At 48.2% G+C, this 18,350-nt stretch overlaps 2 protein-coding genes across 2 annotated transcripts in view; one reads left to right on the top strand and one right to left on the bottom strand.

The window, feature by feature from the left end:
* Positions 1–5,339: 5,339 nt before the first annotated feature.
* FANCD2OS (FANCD2 opposite strand) lies at positions 5,340–8,519 on the top strand. The gene is made up of 3 exons (XM_038740293.1): positions 5,340–5,389; positions 5,972–6,078; positions 7,669–8,519. Exons 2-3 carry the CDS (start codon positions 6,015–6,017, stop codon positions 8,226–8,228), a joined length of 624 nt encoding a protein of 207 aa, XP_038596221.1. The 5' UTR covers positions 5,340–5,389; positions 5,972–6,014; the 3' UTR covers positions 8,229–8,519.
* Positions 8,520–8,560: 41 nt separating this feature from the next.
* FANCD2 (FA complementation group D2) overlaps positions 8,561–18,350 on the bottom strand; it is a 76,901-nt gene continuing 67,111 nt past the window's right edge. The window contains exons 38-44 of the mRNA XM_038740292.1: positions 18,160–18,231; positions 17,482–17,520; positions 16,510–16,584; positions 15,048–15,122; positions 13,515–13,661; positions 11,798–11,884; positions 8,561–9,796 (exon numbers count right to left, since the gene is read on the bottom strand). Coding sequence (XP_038596220.1) covers positions 9,758–9,796; positions 11,798–11,884; positions 13,515–13,661; positions 15,048–15,122; positions 16,510–16,584; positions 17,482–17,520; positions 18,160–18,231 — 534 coding nt within the window. The 3' untranslated portion in view covers positions 8,561–9,757. The remainder of the gene's footprint in view (positions 9,797–11,797; positions 11,885–13,514; positions 13,662–15,047; positions 15,123–16,509; positions 16,585–17,481; positions 17,521–18,159; positions 18,232–18,350) is intronic.

The following is an 18,350-nucleotide window of genomic DNA, read 5'->3' as shown; positions in this document are numbered from 1 at the left end:
CCCAGACTCACCGGAAAAGGAGGAGGTGTCGGTTTCCTTCTCGCCCCCCAATGTCACTTTCGCACTATCCCTCCTCCCCCTTCCCTTTCCTTCCCTTCCTTTGAAGCCCACATTATTCGCCACTACCACCCCCTCCAGATTCTTGTAGCCATCATCTACCACCTTCCCAGCCCCACTTCCAACTTCTTTAACGACTTTGACCCCTTCCTCACCTTCCTTCTCTCTTTCTCCATGCCCACTCTGATCCTTGGAGACTTCAGCATCCACATGGATATCCCTGATGACTCCTCTGCCGCCCACCTTCTATCTCTCCTCGACGCTGCCAACCTCTTCCTCCACCCCACCTCACCCACTCACCAACTTGGTCATACTCTCGACCTCATCATCTCCTACCGCTGCACTGTGTCCACCCTCACCAACTCTGAAATCCCTCTCTCTGATCATAATCTTCTCACCTGCCTCCTCACTCACACTCCTTTCCCCTGTAAATCCATATTACCCCCTCACAGAGATCTCCGCTCTCTTGACCCCATCCATCTTTCTGAGCGCCTCACACCCCACCTCGCCTCGCCTCCCTCTCCTCTCTACCCAGTCTTGATGATCAGATTACTGCTCTCAACTCTACCCTTTCTACTCAGCTAGACTCACTCGCTCCCCTTTCCCTTCGCCGCTCTCGTACCACAGCCCTGGATCACTGCCACTGTCCGCCTCCTTCGCTCTTATGCTCGAGCTGCCGAAAGCTGCTGGCGAAAGTCTAAACACCATGCCAACCTCGTTCACGTCAAGTTTATCCTTTCCTGCCTTAACTCGGCCCTCTCCTCTGCCAGACAAAACTATTTCTCCTCCCTTATTGACACCCATGCCCATCACCCCCGCCAGCTCTTCCATACATTCAACTCCCTTCTCAGGCCCCCGGTTCCTCCCCCTCCTCCTTCCCTCACCCCCAACGATCTGGCCTCCTACTTCATTAACAAAATTAAATCCATCAGGTCCGACCTCCCCAAAGTCACTCCCCCCCCTCCTCCAACCCCCCGGCTCTCAACACTCTCTGCTACTCTCCCATCCTTCCCAGCAGTATCCTCAGAGGAGCTCTCCCCACTCCTCTCAAGTGCTAATCCATCCAGCTGTGCTTCTGATCCCATTCCCTCTCATCTCATGAAATCTCTCGCTCCATCCCTTCTCCCCTCCTTAACTTCCATCTTCAACCGCTCACTCTCCACTGGTTCCTTCCCCTCTGCCTTCAAACATGCCCATGTCTCTCCCATCCTAAAAAAGCCCTCTCTTGACCCCACCTCACCTTCTAGTTATCGCCCCATATCCCTCCTACCATTCCTTTCCAAACTCCTTGAACGAGTCGTCTACACGCGCTGCCTCGAATTCCTCAACAACTCTCTCCTCGACCCGCTCCAGTCTGGCTTCCGTCCCCTACATTCCACGGAAACTGCCCTCTTAAAGGTCACCAATGACCTCCTGCTTGCCAAATCCAATGGCTCATACTCTGTCCTAATCCTCCTCGACCTCTCAGCTGCCTTCGACACTGTGGACCACCCCCTTCTCCTCAACACGCTATCTGACCTTGGCTTCACAGACTCCGTCCTCTCCTGGTTCTCCTCATCTCTCCGGTCGTTCATTCTCAGTCTCTTTTGCAGGCTCCTCCTCCCCCTCCCATCCCCTTACTGTGGGGGTTCCCCAAGGTTCAGTGCTTGGTCCCCTTCTGTTCTCGATCTACACGCACTCCCTTGGTGACCTCATTCGCTCCCACGGCTTCAACTATCATCTCTATGCTGATGACACCCAGATCTCCATCTCTGCCCCTGCTCTCTCCCCCTCTCTCCAGGCTCGCATCTCCTCCTGCCTTCAGGACATCTCCATCTGGATGTCTGCCCGCCACCTAAAACTCAACATGTCCAAGACTGAACTCCTTGTGTTCCCTCCTAAACCCTGCCCTCTCCCTGACTTTCCCATCTCTGTTGACGGCACTACCATCCTTCCCGTCTCACAAGCCCGCAACCTTGGTGTCATCCTCGACTCCGCTCTCTCATTCACCCCTCACATCCAAGCCGTCACCAAAACCTGCCGGTTTCAGCTCCGCAACATTGCCAAGATCCGCCCTTTCCTCTCCATCCAAACCGCTACCCTGCTCGTTCAAGCTCTCATCCTATCCCGTCTGGACTACTGCAGCAGCCTTCTCTCTGATCTCCCATCCTCGTGTCTCTCCCCACTTCAATCCAGACTTCATGCTGCTGCCCGGATTGTCTTTGTCCAGAAACGCTCTGGGCATGTTACTCCCCTCCTCAAAAATCTCCAGTGGCTACCAATCAATCTGCGCATCAGGCAGAAACTCCTCACCCTGGGCTTCAAGGCTGTCCATCACCTCGCCCCCTCCTACCTCCCCTCCCTTCTCTCCTTCTCCAGCCCAGCCCGCACCCTCCGCTCCTCTGCCACTCACCTCCTCACTGTGCCTCGATCTTGCCTGTCCTGCCGCCGACCCCTGGCCCACATCCTACCTCTGGCCTGGAACGCCCTCCCTCCTCAGGTCTGCCAAACAATCACTCTTCCCCTCCTTCAAAGCCTTACTGAAGGCACACCTCCTCCAAGAGGCCTTCCCAGACTAAGCCCCCTCCTTCCTCTGCTCCCCCTTCCACATCACCTCGACTCGCTCCCTTTGTTCTCCCCCCCACCTCCCCACCCCACGGCACTTATGTATATATCTATAATTCTATTTATTGATCTTGATGCCTGTTTACTTGTTTCGACATCTGTCTCCCCCCTCCAGACTGTAAGCCCGTTGTGGGCAGGGATTGTCTCTATTGCTGAATTATACTTTCCAATTATGCTTTACTGTGTACTCTGCACACAGTAAGTGCTCAGTAAATGACTGACTCAATGAAAACAGAAAGGAGTCAGGGAAGGACCCCTTGTCCCACCCTACCTGGAGCTTCCTCCCCTCACCCCTAATCACCACGCCTAGGCTCTCCTCACTTTGGACGCCTGTTTAAAGCTATACTAAAATCACACCTCCTCCAAGAAGCCATCCTTGACTTCGGACAAGTCACTTCTCTGTGCCTCAGTTACCTCATTGGTTAAATGGGGATTGAGACTGTCAGCCCTATGTGGGACTATGGCTGTGTCCAACCCAATTAATTTGTATCTACCTCAGTGCTCAGTACAGTGCCTGGAACATAGTAAGCGCTTAACAGACACCATTTAAAAAACAAAACACCCTCATTTTTTCCTACCCGTCCATCCCTCTGTACCACTCATACACTTGGCTCTGCACTCCTTAAGCATTTGACATTCAGCAGCGGGCAGGGAACACATCTACCGACTCTGCTGTATTGTGTTCTCCCAAGTGCTTAGTACAGTGCCCTGCACACAATAAACGTTCAATAAATACCATTGTTCGATTGATTCTAAAAATCTGTCCCCAGTGAGACTTTTTTGATTTAGTCCCAACATCTTGAGTCATATTGACCCCCAACAGCCATCCCAAGCAGTCACCTATTTTATATCCACCTTCAGCACTTGTGTACACGCATATTCAACTGTACATCCAATTATTTATTCTGATTACTTCTAAAAATGTTTCACGTTTACCTCCGCGTTTGTACCATTTCCCAACCGCGTATTGCAGTTCAGCAGGTAAGCACTAAATGCCATTACGACTTTATACGGAAAAATGTACTGATAATCTTGCTCTGGCTCTTCTGTCACCCTCCCTCAAGTGTGGCTTGGCGATTAGAGCCCGGGCCTGGGGGGTCAGAAGGACGTGGGTTCTAATCTCGGCTCCGCCACTTGCCTGTTCCGTGACCTTGGGCAAACCACTTAACTTCTCTGTGCCTCAGTGACCTCATCTGCCAAATGGGGATTAAAACTGCGAGCCTCACGTAGGACAACCTGATTACCTTGTATCTACTCAGTGCTTAGAACAGTGCTTAACAAATGCCATCATTATTATTAAGGATCTGGGTTCTAATCAATCTAATGTCTGCTGTGTGACCTTGGGCAAGACATTTAACTTCTCTGGACCTCAGTTACCTCATCTGCAAAATGGGGATTAAGAATGTGAGCCCCATGTGGGAGAGGGACCGAGTCCAACCTGATTAACTTGCATTTACAGTGCTTGGCACATAGTAAACGCTTAGCAGGTACCATTATTATTACTATTATGGGAGTCCCCTCAATTCAATTCCATCGTATTTATTGAGCGCTTACTGTGTGCAGAGCGCTGCACTAAGCGCTCAGGAGAGTACAATACAACAATAAACAGATATGTTCCCTGCCCACAACGAGCTTAGTCTCTCATTCCCTTTGCCCACTTCTTCTGGGTGGAGGATGGAGGCAAACTCCTGGGAAATCCCGGACTCAGCCCCTTTTCCTCTGTTCCTCCTCCCCATCGCCACGACTCGCTCCCTCTGCTCTACCCCCCTTTCTGCCCCACAGCACTTGTGTATATAGGTACTTATTGTTCTATTTTATTAATGATGTGTATATATCTATAATTCTATTTATGCTGATGCTATTGATGCCCGTTTACTTTTGTTGTCTGTCTCCCCCCCTTCTACACTGAGCCTGTTGTTGGGTAGGGATTGTCTCTGTTGCTGAATTGTACTTTCCAAGCGCTTAGTACGGTGCTCTGCACACAGTAAGCGCCCCATAAATACGATTGAACAAATGGATGATCACAGGAATAGGTCAGAAATCCTATCAGTTCTACAGCCTAAAGAGCCATGCTCTCATCCCCGCCTTGTCCATGGGGTTTAATGAAGTTAATTTGCCATTCAATAAGGATCTCTGTTTCAGCAAATTGTATACTTCAACGACTGCGAGGCCCCTAAAGGCACCAGGCTCCCCAAATGACAGGATTTCAATCCATCTCATCTGCTAGTGGTCACGCTCCTATAACTTTCCCCACTGCGGATGGTCCCGGGCCTTCCTCCTGTGGATTCCATCTCGATTAGCCTACGCCTCCTAGCCGGGGGCTTTCTTGGGTGATTGGGTTCAGTTTCAGGGTCCTTGGCTGACGGAGTGAAATTCACCGAAGGTCATTTCTTCTTCTTTTTTGGACAAATTTGTGCCCGCCAAACTTGCAAGCCCACCCTCAGTCAGGGTAGCCTACAGATCCCAAACCCGGGGGCGGCGGGGGGGGGGGCGTTGAAGATAAAAATCGGCCTCCATTCTGGATTCACTCATTCATTCGATCATTTTTATTGAGCGCTTACTGTGTGCAGAACACTGTGCCGAAGCCCTTGGATCAACAGGGTCATACCCCCGACTGAGTACCCCCCCCCCCCCCTTATGTCACAAAGGCTGTTGCTATGCCTCCCGGAGAGGCCCATAGCAATAGTTGGCACTCCAGAGCATACAGCCTCCAGGACTTGGCCGACGCGTGAGTGGATCCCCTACCCCCAACACGCCCCCAATTATATATCTATAATTCTATTTATGCCGATGCCATTGATGCCCGTTTACTTTTGTTGTCTGTCTCCTCCCCTTCTAGACTGAGCCTGTTGTTGGGTAGGGATTGTCTCTGTTGCTGAATTGTACTTTCCAAGCCTTTAGCACAGTGCTCTGCACACAGTAAGCGCTCCATAAATACGACTGAACAAGTGAATGATCACAGGAATAGGTCAGAAATCCTATTTCTAATCCCCCAACATACCCTGGCAGAGTCACTGAAGTTCCCAAGCCAAGCCGAGGTTCCCTCACAGGTGCTTCCCCTGGGAGAGCAGTTACGACTGTAATCCACCCCAGAGTTTGGGAGTTCATGGTTTTAAATATGCCATTTGCGTAGGATGCATATGGAAAGACTGTGGAGGTGAGGGTTGGGGGTGGAGAAAGGGGGACGGGAGGTGGAGGAAGAGAGGTGGCTAGTTACCCTCCTCTTTCCTTGTTCTGGTTTCTCTCCGCTCTAACCTCTCCAGATCTCTAATTTTACCTGACTACACACACATATCCATCTCCTTTACAGATTCAAGTTAAGGGAAAGTAGCCGGGGTCAAAGGAAAACCAAAATGGCCGATTCTGTGCAAACTGAAGAGATTTCCAACATTTCCCCGGAGGAAAGCAACTTACAAGGTAAGCCACCGGTTGGTTGGCACACTTGCTTCGCTGTTCAATTGGGCGCTCCAAATAAGAAATAAGCAGCAAATCTACGATACCTGTTCAGGCAGTCCTTGATTTAAGATGTTTTGAGTTATGACGAACATTGCCAAGTTTCTCAACTTCCACCCCGCTTCAGCTTTACAACCCATCAGTTTTTGACCTTAGACTTCGAGTCCTTTATGGCACGAGCCTGGGGGCACTCTGAAAGCCACGGGAAAACCATTTTCAAGGCTGCAAGATGGGTTGGGGGAAGGGGTTATTTGATTGCCAGGTGAAGGTGGCAACTGTGTTTCCTGAACGTGAATTTGTGGACATCCTCCATTTAAGCCGAGTTCAGCTCCTAACTAACCAGATTGTCTTATTACTATTTGAATTCAATGTAATTTACCTGGCTTCTGCTTGAGTGGATTATGCTTGGCTTTTAGGAAAGTACTGATAAGCGAATGGAAGCGGTGGTGGCTTCTCTCAGGGGAAGCAGGATGAGGTCTTGAGAATCCGAATGAATAAAAATAGTTCACCACACACGCAGCCCTCTTCACCCTCTATTTTTTTCGTTTACAATTCCACGAATTTGGGAAGGAGTGATTTAAAGGCTACGTCAAAGCCCTTGAAGGCCAACAACCCCAGTGATGTTTTTCTCATCAGTGCCAAGCAACTGCGATTCAGGCTGCGGACAAGGTTCGGGGGTTAAAGAGCAGGGTCACGGCAGGCAGTGGTGGGCCTTGGGTGGTTCTTTCTTCAGAGAAGACGCTGCTAAATTTCTGGAGCCTGAAACCAACCCATCACCAGCTCCTTAGGGACTGGCAAGCAGGCAGGAGTCTGGGTGAGAAAAAGGCCCGGCCCTGTAAGCCTTTTCGGTTGTTCCCTCTGAACTGGGAAAAGCTGGGATTCATCGGGAAAAGCATGCTGGAGGAGGCCCTGTTGGTACTTTCCCAAGCCCTCAGTACAATGGGTTGCATTCAAATGCCACAATCACCATTCTTCTATTCCCAGTACACCTCTGCTCACACTTCATTCTCCTCAAGAGAACCTACTCACCGTGCCTCATTATTTCCGACACTTTGCTCACTCCCCTCTTTCCCAGGGAACTCCGTCCCTCTTCAAATCTCCAGAACACAGCTCTCCCCACCTTTGAGGCCCTTCTGAAATGACATCTCCTCCAACAAGCCATCCCCGAATAATCTTTCACCTTCCTAGGTCCTCTCCCCCAAATACCATCTCAGCACGCCTGCACCGATAACCACTGTACCTGCGGACTTACGTACTCTACCGTTTCAGTTTTTATTCCTTTTTCTTTCCTTCTGTATCTTTTGGCTTCCCAAAAGCCTTTATTCCTTTTTCCTTCTCTTTTTGCACCTGCACATTATTTTGTGTCTTCCTCCCCTAGTAGACCGTAAGCTCCTCAAGGGCAAAGCTTGGGCCTACTAACTCTGTCATAAGTCTCCCAAATCCTTATTTAGCACAATGCTCTGCTCTCAGTATGCGCTACTGGGTGATTGATTGAGAAGCTGCTCTGGTGCCCAAACGACCGAGTGGGTCTGTGTTTTGACTGTTCTCCTTTAGGTGCAGAAGGATATCAGCTCTGGTCAGCGTGGACGCCGCTGGATGAGAGTTTCCAGTGGATACGACACCCAATAACCAGGCCTTCCAGGGATCCTTCTACGTCTTTTGTCAGCTTTAGTGAAACCCCTACAGACAAGGAAGTGCAGCACTACCTCCGGAGGATCACCGTGGCCAGAGATGGAATCCTTTGGGATCGCAATGAGAGTTCCAATTTTTCTCCCACATCACAAAGTCCCAAGTTGCCACGCATAACAGAACACTGCACCGCAGATGATACAAAAAATAGTCTGATGAAACCCCAGCCTGTCCGACTCAATGGAGTGGACTCCGTCTTTGGCCGGGTGATCACCGCTCAACCCCCCAAATGGACTGGAGTGGTCAGATTTTCAGAAAAATCGGCATTTTGCAAAATCATCAACCCAGGCCAGGAGTGGCCTACTGGCCTGAAGGAGTCTCAAAGTAAAATGGTACTCAGTATGTGCAAGCAGATGTTACGTGCCAGTTTGCTACTGCACTCCACTTACAAAAAGTGTACTTTTATCTTGCAGCACTCCAGGTAAAAATATTTTGTGGTTTCCATTTTACTTACCACGCTGCACTTCCTTCCATTCCCATGCTACTCACTTTGATTAAAATTTCAATTTCAATGAAACGAAAATCGCCAATTTCCAGCTTAGAAATGACAACGTAGTGATCATCCTCTCTCCCATCATCAAAGAAAGGCCAGTGACGGTGAACAAAGAACATTTCCTTTATAAAATCAAACATTCGTTAGGGAGACGCGTCACAGTGCAGGCTTGTAACGTTCCCATGATAATGGAAAAACCAACAATACAAACCACAAAAATACAGTGGTTGGCTGTTTTCATTTTCTAAACAACCTGAAGGCAAGGAGAATTTAGTAGCACGAAAGTGTAAATGACAGTCGTGGCTTTTTGTGTTCCTGGGTGGAGTGGCACCAGATGGTCCACCATTCGGGAGTTGGTTCATTTGCTCAGAAAAAAGAGACAGACAGACACACACACACACACACAAGGAATGGAAGGATAGTAACATCACTATTATTATTATTAAAGACTGGGAGAAAAAAGGCCTGAACAAAGACCGGGGGTAGCACAAGGGAAAAGCTTTCTGCATTCAGTTTGGTTTTTATTCAAAAACACGCTCTTAATCCATTGCTCTGAACGTGATTTCTAAGCAGCGCACTGGCTTTCAAGGGGAACTGCCACAGCTGAACTGGAAATCAGAATACATTCTAATTTATAAAGTGAACCGGTACTCTGCCCTGCATGGGCTAAATGGGATTGAGAAATCCACCTTAATAACCTCAGAAGGGATAGAGCAAAAGGACCGTGAAAATGGAAAATCCACAGAAAGGCTAGATTTTCTTCCTCTGCGGTATGTGAGACGATAAAAATAGCAACAGCAGGAAGGCCCCTTGCCAACTTCCCATCCGGTTTTAAATGAAACATGAACTACCTCCGGGCAGGCATCTGGAAGCCAGAAGCCGCGTTTCGGGGTAATCGCAAACGAAATGTCTTCTGGGGAGGCAAATTTACGATTCTTAAAGCTGTGTTCCCTCAGTTCTGCTGAGAACTGGCTTTGGCTTTTTTAAGTATCCTCCCCTTTGCCGCCCCTCCTTGCCAGCGACCCCACCTTCACTGAAACACTGAACAATTAAGGAGGTGTGGTGGGGAAAAAGAAGACGAAGGCCATGGAACGCACGGAAGAAAGTTCAGTAGTCAAGACAGCAGTGGAGAGCAGTTAACGGAAAGTGGACAGTGCAAATCGAGGTTCAAAGACAATCCAAAGTGCTTCCAAGTTGAACTGCCAAGATACCAGAGGTCTGGGCTTAGTATATTTCAGACGCAAAGGCCAAGCCTAAAGCTGACTGAAGCAAGTACTGGGTTTGCTAATGGCAGGAGTCAGCAAACCTCTGCCTGGTAGATTCAGCCGAGGTGTCCCTTCGCGGTCTCAACTGACGGTTCGAAGGCCGTTCTGTGATGTAGGAACATGATTGAGAGACATCCAGAGTACCTCTCTCGGTTATCGCCGAGGTCTTATCAGCGCTATCGTTTTCATCATCCTCTTAGTCACTCTCACTACCGCTTGCTTTGTTTCCATTGTCCTAGGCACCAAAGAATAAGACCGTTATCTTAATCAGTCAATCGACTGTCTTTACTGAGCACTTACTAATTAAGTAATAATTAACAACGGCATTTGTTAAGTGCTTACGATGCGCTGAGCACTGTTCTAAGCGCTGGGGTTGATACACGGTAATCGGGTTGTCCCACGTGGGGCTCACAGTCTTTAGCCCCGTTTTCCAGATGAGGTAACTGAGGCCCAGAGAAGTTAAGTGGCGGAGCCGGGACTAGAGCCCATGTCTTCTGACTCCCAAGCCTGTGCTCTTTCCACTGAGCCAGACTGGGCAGAGCACTGTACTAAGCGCTTGGGAGACTGCAATATAACTGCGTCAAGAATGACGCAGATCCAGGGTTCCGGCCAATCCACTTCCATTTTGCTGCTTCCCTCAAAGAGCAGCAAAAAAGCTGGGAAGAGTGCCTAGTTTGTGGAGACTCGTTCCCTGGGGCCACCTCTCTTTCCTTCTCTGTTCGCCAGGAGCGCCAGGGAAAGGAAAATGGAGCCTGGCTACAGCCAAGTACCCCTCTTCCCCCAAGCTTCCCTGTGGTGGCTCTTCCCACCTCCCGCCATCATCTCTAATTTAAATTTACGAGTTGACTACTCTAGGTTGGGTAATTTTGGGCAAGTCACTTCACTTCTTTGGGCCTCAGTTTCCTCATCTGCAAAATGGGGATTTTGTCCCCGCCACCCTACTTTGAATGTGAGCCCTGCGTGGGACCTGACGATCTTGTATCTACCCCAGTGCCCAGCACATAGTAAGTGCTTAACAAATACCACATGTATTATTATTAGTCATTGCAGATCCCAACATTTCCTCCACGCGCAGGCAGTTCGACTTTGCACAAGCAGTTAGTTTCTGCTAAGTGCACAAGAAGCACGTCCACCCCTGTGCAAAACACACCTGTACTGTTCATCGGCGACAGATGTTACGCAAACTTACCTGAAATAAACACTGGTTTTTCTAGCCTAATTAAATTGAGTCAACCGACAATCTTGGCTAAGTTCCGGGCAAAGAGGACATGTCCAAAATGGGAAAAAATTTCTGTTTTCGTCTCGTATGAGGAACAATGGCTAAATTACTGAACTTGAACTTTCCCTGCTAGGCACATGCTTTGGCTAAAGACAAATGCTGAAAATTTCAAAGGCTCTTAATGCTTCCTGATATTAACTAGTGAAAAGCAGAAATTACAATGCAAGGCCAACTTCAGCCCTCTCTCACAGTCCCAAATTAAGAACTTGGGGGAACTGGAGAGACAACTGGCGATTTACTGCAGAGAGAGGGAAAAAATGGCGACTACTGCAAAACAGCCGTTACAAGCAACCACAAATCTATTTCTCTTTCACTTGCCCCAGAAAGTCAATTCGAGCCTAAACCGCAACGGAATTCAATGAATAGCTAAGAAGACACTGTAATGATGGGCTTGGGGTGACCATAATGGATTTGTGTTCTAGAATAACCAGGGGAAACAAACTAACTGCTTGTTGCAAGTAGAACTACCTGCGTGTGGAGTAAATGTTGGGATCTGCAATGACTAATAATAATACACGGGGTATTTGTTAAGCACTTACTATGTGCCGAGCACTGCGGTAGATACAAGTGTTATTTTGTTAATATGTTTTGTTTTGTTGTCTGTCTCCCCCTTTTAGACTGTAAGCCCGCTGTTGGGTAGGGACCGTCTCTATATGTTGCCAACTTGTACTTCCCAAGCGCTTAGTTCAGTGCTCTGCACACAGTAAGCGCTCAATAAATATGATTGAATGAACAACAAAAAAAACTGGATCACTGCCTGATGCTGACTGAAGCCTGCAACCTGGTTACAGATGGAAACAAAGTGATCAGATTCAGAGCCACTTTTGTTACAGCAAATTTAAAGGTCAATTATAATGGCACTGAAGACTATAATGAACAACAAATAACAGGGACTTTACCTATCCTGAACCCATTCACCAAAGCTTTGGTGCCCTTTCCACAGATCCTGTCTTGTACCTTTTCTGCTTCCTGCCTGGAGAGCTGGGAAACTGACTCCATCTCACTCTCCTCTTCCTGGGAATCTGGTTCCAGGATTTCTTCACCCTAAATGGGATATGAGAAATTAAGTGCACAGTTAATGGAGCCAGGCACAGAGGCGTGAGACACACACACACACACCCCACTTCAAAGTCAGTATAAAAGAAACTCATGAATGACTGAAAAGGTGTAAGGATACAAAATAAAAGATGTTATAATAATTAAACCCTAATTAACATTCGTTCAAGAGCCTATAGGTCAAATTAGCCAGGAAAGGACAAACGGGAGACCGTTACAACCCACTTCGACTTCCCTCCTGAGCAAGTTTAAAAATCCCTTTCAGTGGGTGTGTAGTGAGCCTTGCCCGCACCAAGCTCCTTAGGAATGACAAGAATAGGATAGGGAGAGGTGGAAGTCAATGGTACAGGTATTTTACCTAACACCAAGAAAAAGAGCAATCTTAGTGCATACTGAGAGGTTTGCTGTGGTTTGGTGCCTAAACATCCCACCCATGAGTCAGGAGACTTGGGTTGGAACTCCAGCTTTGTGATCTTAGAATGATGATGATGATGGTATTAGCTAAGCTCTTACTTTGTGCCAAGCACTGTTCTAACCACTGAGGTAGATGCAAGGTAATCAGGTTCTCCCACGTGGGGCTCAGAGTCTTAATCCCCATTTTACAGATGAGGTAACCGAGGGCCAGAGAAGTTAAGCGACTTGCCCAAAGTCACACAGCTGACAAGTAGCGGAGCCGGACCTCTGACCCCCAAGCCGTTAAACACTCCACGCATCAGTTTCTCGACCCGCGAGTGGTAGAACCCAGACAGCACATTCGAGGATTTGAAAGATCGACGGTTGTTTTACTGAATGTGCACAGAGAAGGGATAATGGCCCACAGCTTAATCCTGTGGATAGTTATTCAGGCTGGGTCCCTAAAATGGTCAGAAATGGCAGTCCTGCACTGATCCTTCCAGCCACACTTGCAGCTACAGGAAAACTTCACCAACAATGGCATCTTCTAAAAATATGAACTTCAAATACGTATATATATATCTCATCACCACTTAGGATACCAACCACGCGGAGATGATATTACTAGATCCTGCCTACGATACTTAACAATTGCTGGGGTTGATCCACGGTGATCAGATCCGACACAGTCCCTGTGAGACACGGGACTCACAATCAGCCACATTCACAGTTTGCAAATAAGGAAACTGAGGCCCCGAGCTTTCAGTGACTTATCCCAGCAGGCCAGTGGCAAAGCTGGGACCGGAACCTGGGTCTCCTGACCCCCAGACTCGGCCACGCTCCCGCCCCATATTACTTCCCAAGGAACCCGTGAGCCTAAATGGGAGACAGAATTTGGTATGGGGAAATGGTCTGAGGTTCAGAGAAAAAGGTACTACCCAGCGCCAAAATAGTCTTATCATCACAAGGCTCTGCTAAATTAGGTCCTCATTCGTTCTGGGCGTCATCACTCCTGAAAGACAAACTCCTCAGAGATCTCAAGAAAGGAATCTCAAAGGAACCAGACTACCCAAGGAGTAGGGTGAGAGGGCCTGCTTTCGAGCAAGCTCTTATCATGTTTGCTCTTCCCAGGTTGCCTTATGGTGTAAACCCCGACCATCACTGAGGTTGAAGAGGCTTGTTTTAATCGGCTCTGAAATGTTGCTGGGCTGTTCCCCGATCTGACCTGCAGGTCCCTGTTTCGGAGAATGCCCAGCCAGAAAGCCTCCTGGCAGTTGTTGAGGATCAGCATGGCTTTTACTCTCAAGACAAGCATCTCTAGGGATTTCTTTAACGAAGGCACATGGCTAGTCAGGCGCACGTCCTGGTGAATCTAAAAAGGGAACCACAGGCGCACAGGAAAATTAGATGCGTTTCTCAGGACAATCGTTACTATTCATTTGAAGATGAACTTACTTATCGACTTATCCTTTCATACTTCTATTTCCAACAGCCGTAGTGTTTGTAAACTGCTTAGACCTGGCTTGCCCCCACCAGCTCTCGTTAGGCTGTAACGTCTTACTGAAGGGCAGGAATTGTGTCTTCTACTTACATTGTACCCTCCCAGGCTGAATAAATACTGTTGATTGATTTCTTAGATGAATTTGGTCTTTACAATTGGATAATACCGGCATTAAGGTGAAAACATCACAGTTACCTTGTGCTGTAGTGAAACTACCTTGATTACCAATCAATCAATGGTATTTATTGAACATTTACTGTGTGCAGAGCACTGTACTAAGCGCTTGAGAGAGGAGAGGACAACACAACAGTGTCGGTAGACACGTTCCCTGTCTGCAATGGGTTGAAAGCTTAAGCTTACGTGACAGGCATCCAGAGATACCACCTTCTGAACTGACACCGACCGACATATACTCAATTCCTAGTTCTTTTAACGAGCCTTACATTGCCTATGTAAGGTATGGATTTTTCAGAAGAAACCAACATACGCCTCAGGGGTATTTATCAATTGAAAAAAAAAATACCAGGTAAAATTAGGTTTAAATCTTAAATGAATTTTGGCTTTTATCTTAGCTGAAAAAATTCCCTGGTCCAGGAGGCCCCCTGCAATGGGAGCCGAGGATGGAGGCGATGAAGGGGATGCGGGTACGGCCTATCGGGGTGAGGCATTGGCTGTATTTTATTCCTGTTCTCACCAATTAGGCACCTATTTCCTTTTTATTTATATATTCAATTATTATTTAGTATTTCATCCTGGTTTATTTGTCCTACTTTCTGCTTTACCCTTGTTCTTCCTCTTGTTCCCACTACCTGTACATAATTTTTGTCTACCTTCCCCAATTGAAACGTCAACTCTTTGAGGAAAGGTGCCTGTTTCTTTCTATCTTACTTTCCCAAGTATGATGCCTCACATTCAGAAGATACTCAATACATGCCACTGTCTGACTTCTATACTCCCATCTCTATATTAATTTTTACCAGACCCTCAGTTATTAATCTTTCCTAAGCACCTTCTTGAAATAGTTCTGCTTAACGAAATTAAAGTACTTTAAGCAAATAGATGCACACACGAGTGCTAAGGTGACTGATAGTGAGACGGGAGCAAGAAAGTGGAGAGTAATCAGAGAAAGCTTCTTGGGGGAAGTGGGCTTAAGAGGGTTTAGAGTTGGGAGGCATGCGGGTTTGGCAGATTTGCAAGTGGAAGGAGTGCCAGGCCCTGGGGGAAGGCTCAGAGGAGTGATCTGCTGTCTTGCCTTACCTTAGAGTGGCTACACATGTTGTGAAGTTGTCTGGTACTCAGCTGAAAGATTTTCAGTAAGTAATCAACTTCTTCCTGTAACCAACAGAGCCCAGAAGGTTTACGACACATAAACACAGTAAGCGCTCAATAAATACGACTGAATGAATGAATGAATAAACACTGCAGCGTCCACCTCTGGCAAAGATCAGCTCAAGGGGGAGAAACGATCTTACACAGAGGACATTCTCGTTTCATTATCGACCGGGCTTTTTTTTTTTTTTTTTTTGCAAGAAGTACAAGCCAATCTCAATGCCCCTGCCATGGAGAGGCCCTAAAGCAGAAGGCCTCAGATTATCCTTGCTGTGCTTCCCTGGCACCTTGCCTTGGGCAACCTACCACCTCCGTCATCAGGGCTACCGGAGCTACATTACCACCAGGCTCAGAGCCATGGTGGTATCTGCCCCGACCCACACGGCCCAGCCCAAACTACTCTACTGCTCTGCCCACGGTCCCTGTTTATTCCAACTTCTGCTCTGCCAGGACCCTACAATGCTGACCTTGAAGGTTCAAACTACAGCTGGTGTCTCTGCCCCAGGAAGTTAGGCAGATCAAAGGCAATACTGACTGAAGGCACAAAATGAGTGCTCTGAAGAGGAAAAGCAGCTGTCGCCTAAACCCCAATTTATTTATTTATTTTTTTGATGGGAAGAAAAGAGAAGTGGGATTGCTGATAAGGAGACAGGATTAAGTGGGGACTGCTTGTCTAGGAAACCACTGTGTCATCAGTACCGGGACCTGGAAAACCAAAATAAGAATAACTATAATAATTATGGTATGTGTCAAGCGCTTACTATGGGCCAGGCACTGTTCTAAGCGCTGGGGTAGATACAAGGTAATTGGGCTAGACCCAGTCCCTGTTCCACATAGGGCTCACAGTCTTAATCCCTATTTTACAGATGAGGGAACTGAGGCCTGGAGAAGTTAAGTGACTGGCCTAAGGTCACACAGCGGACAAGGGCATAGTCGAGATTAGAACCCATGACCTTCCGGGTTCTATCCACTGAGCCATGCTAGGGAATGTGATTCTAAAACTTAGGCAAGAACGAATGATACCTTACATTTAAAGTAACACAAGGTGATAAGGTTTAGCAAGGACTGTTCGGGGGATGACCCAGGACCAAGGGTGTTCCTGGAGGTGAGTGAGCACTTGAGGGATCTGTTCTGATTCAGTTGTCCTGGGAGGCCTGGCCCAAGTCCTACGGGGTTCATCCCCTGGTTGGCCCAGAGTCCACTCGGGACTCCGTGTGGACCACCCGGAGTGGACTCCAACACAAAAGCTGCCCTAGGCAGACCTAGAGACAGAGGAAAGGAGGCACTTTCTGCTGCAGAATGCACAGAAATGTTCTTTCTCTCCAAGCATTCTTGGGCCAGTCTACAGACAAGACTGACGGATCGGTCCGTGGCTGTTGCCGGTTCTTACCCAGTACTTTTTAAAAGTGCTGTCCAGGAGTGGCATACACTGCTTAAGGAATCCATCCACAAAAAGGCGACCGTACTGCAGGGAGAGAAGATGGCAGAAATCACCCGTGAATTAGCTGGCCCTACCGTTTTTCTTCGGGCTCCTCGGGTTTCAGCTGTTCAGAGCATTTGCACACCCAGAAGTCAAATACAGGCAGCATAACAACCTCTTTATCTTCCCTCAACCCTCTCCTCTCTTAACTTTCTCAGCTCAGTCGATATCCCCAACTTCCCTGCCCCAGAAGCCCTCAACTTCAGTGTCATCCTCGAGTCCTCGCTGCCAAATCCTGCCGGTTCTTCCGCCCCTTCCCCTCCACATAAAACTGCCGCTGCCCTGGTACCAAGCTTTGGTCAGATCGCAGCTAGGCAACCGCATCAACCTCCTCACTGCTTTCAGCCTCTCCCCACTCCCATCTACGCTACATGTTGCTACACGGCACATCTCCTTGAAGTGTTGCACTCTTTGAAACCCTCCATTGGCTTCTGGCATCTCTCCGCACCACGAGAAAAGTCCTCACAATCGGCCAGAAGGCTCTCCGGCAACTCTCGCCATCCCACCTATCTGCTCTTGTCACCCACAGTTTCCTAGCAGTATCTTTTTACTGCTACTACCAGTTTCAAGGTCCATGGGCAACTTCTTCGGAGCCCTCTGGCCTTCCACTGCCTTCCCTATCTTGGTTCCATGGCATCACCAGGCTTCAGAACCCAAGGAACATGGTTTTCCAAAACTCCGAGGCAGGATAATGAAGACTCAGCTGTTAAATTTCCCCAAATAAATCACTGGCCCCTGTTTCTGAGACTTAAAGTCTGCAGTTAAGGTTACTTGGGGGTCAGTCCTCTTAGGGGCCCAATGCACAAAACCTCTCTACCACAGAAAGATACAGCACTGAAGGGCCAGGATGACCTCTGAGTAAAACAGCAAACCTTCCCTCACCTTCAGAGACACGTTCAGGATCGGCCAACTGTCGTAAACCTGGGAAGCGAAAGACAAAATGTCTTACTCCTCAACAAGCGTCATCGACAGCCACAGTTTAAGCTTCTAATTGCAGCTTCCCAGCAAGCTGGGGACAACGTTTCATACCTCCAAATTATGATTGACTTTAAATCATTTTCATGATTTTGTTCCAGAAATTCAGGCAACGGTTCAAAGCCCGATTCGTCTGTTTTTCGCTTTCTGGTGGATGATGGGCATGGGATACGAGGGGGTCGGTATGGAAAGACTCTCTATCGTGCCAAGGAAAAGGGATGTACGATTACATGTGCTCCATTTGTATACAGAGGCGTGTCGGAAGTGAGCCTGTGTAGTGTGTGTTCTGCACATACACAGGAGGGTGACCCTGGCTGGGAAAGAGCAGTTGGGGTCGACAGAACAGCCGCAGTGAGACGTCTATAAAAACAACGGGGATATTCTGACACGCGTCTTGTATCCATGCAACTTGGGCATCATCTAACTGGGGATTCGTGAGGCCAGTCCTGGTGGTCGGGGAGGGAGGGAGGGAGGGAGGGAGGCTGCCACACACTTCTAGGCATGAGGCGAAGGAGGCACTCTTTGGGTCCATGGTCTTTGGGTTCAGATTTAGCCAGAGATGGGCTAAATGTCCAAGGCACCCACCTTAACAAGGCTAATAAGGATGTGGAAGTCCTTGACGGCCATTTTCCAAAACACAAACTTCTCTCTGAGCTCCTGGAAGATGGAGGGGTGTTAACAGGATCCGGTCACTGTCAGAGCCATTTATCCCGCGGCTCCTCCACCACCAACTAGCACTCTATATTTTGGGGGGGGTTTAAAGCATCATCCTCCGA

Source organism: Tachyglossus aculeatus, chromosome X1 (genome assembly GCF_015852505.1).
Source record: "Tachyglossus aculeatus isolate mTacAcu1 chromosome X1, mTacAcu1.pri, whole genome shotgun sequence".
Taxonomy (NCBI): Eukaryota; Metazoa; Chordata; class Mammalia; order Monotremata; family Tachyglossidae; genus Tachyglossus; species Tachyglossus aculeatus.
This window is presented reverse-complemented; position numbering and strand designations above follow the sequence as displayed.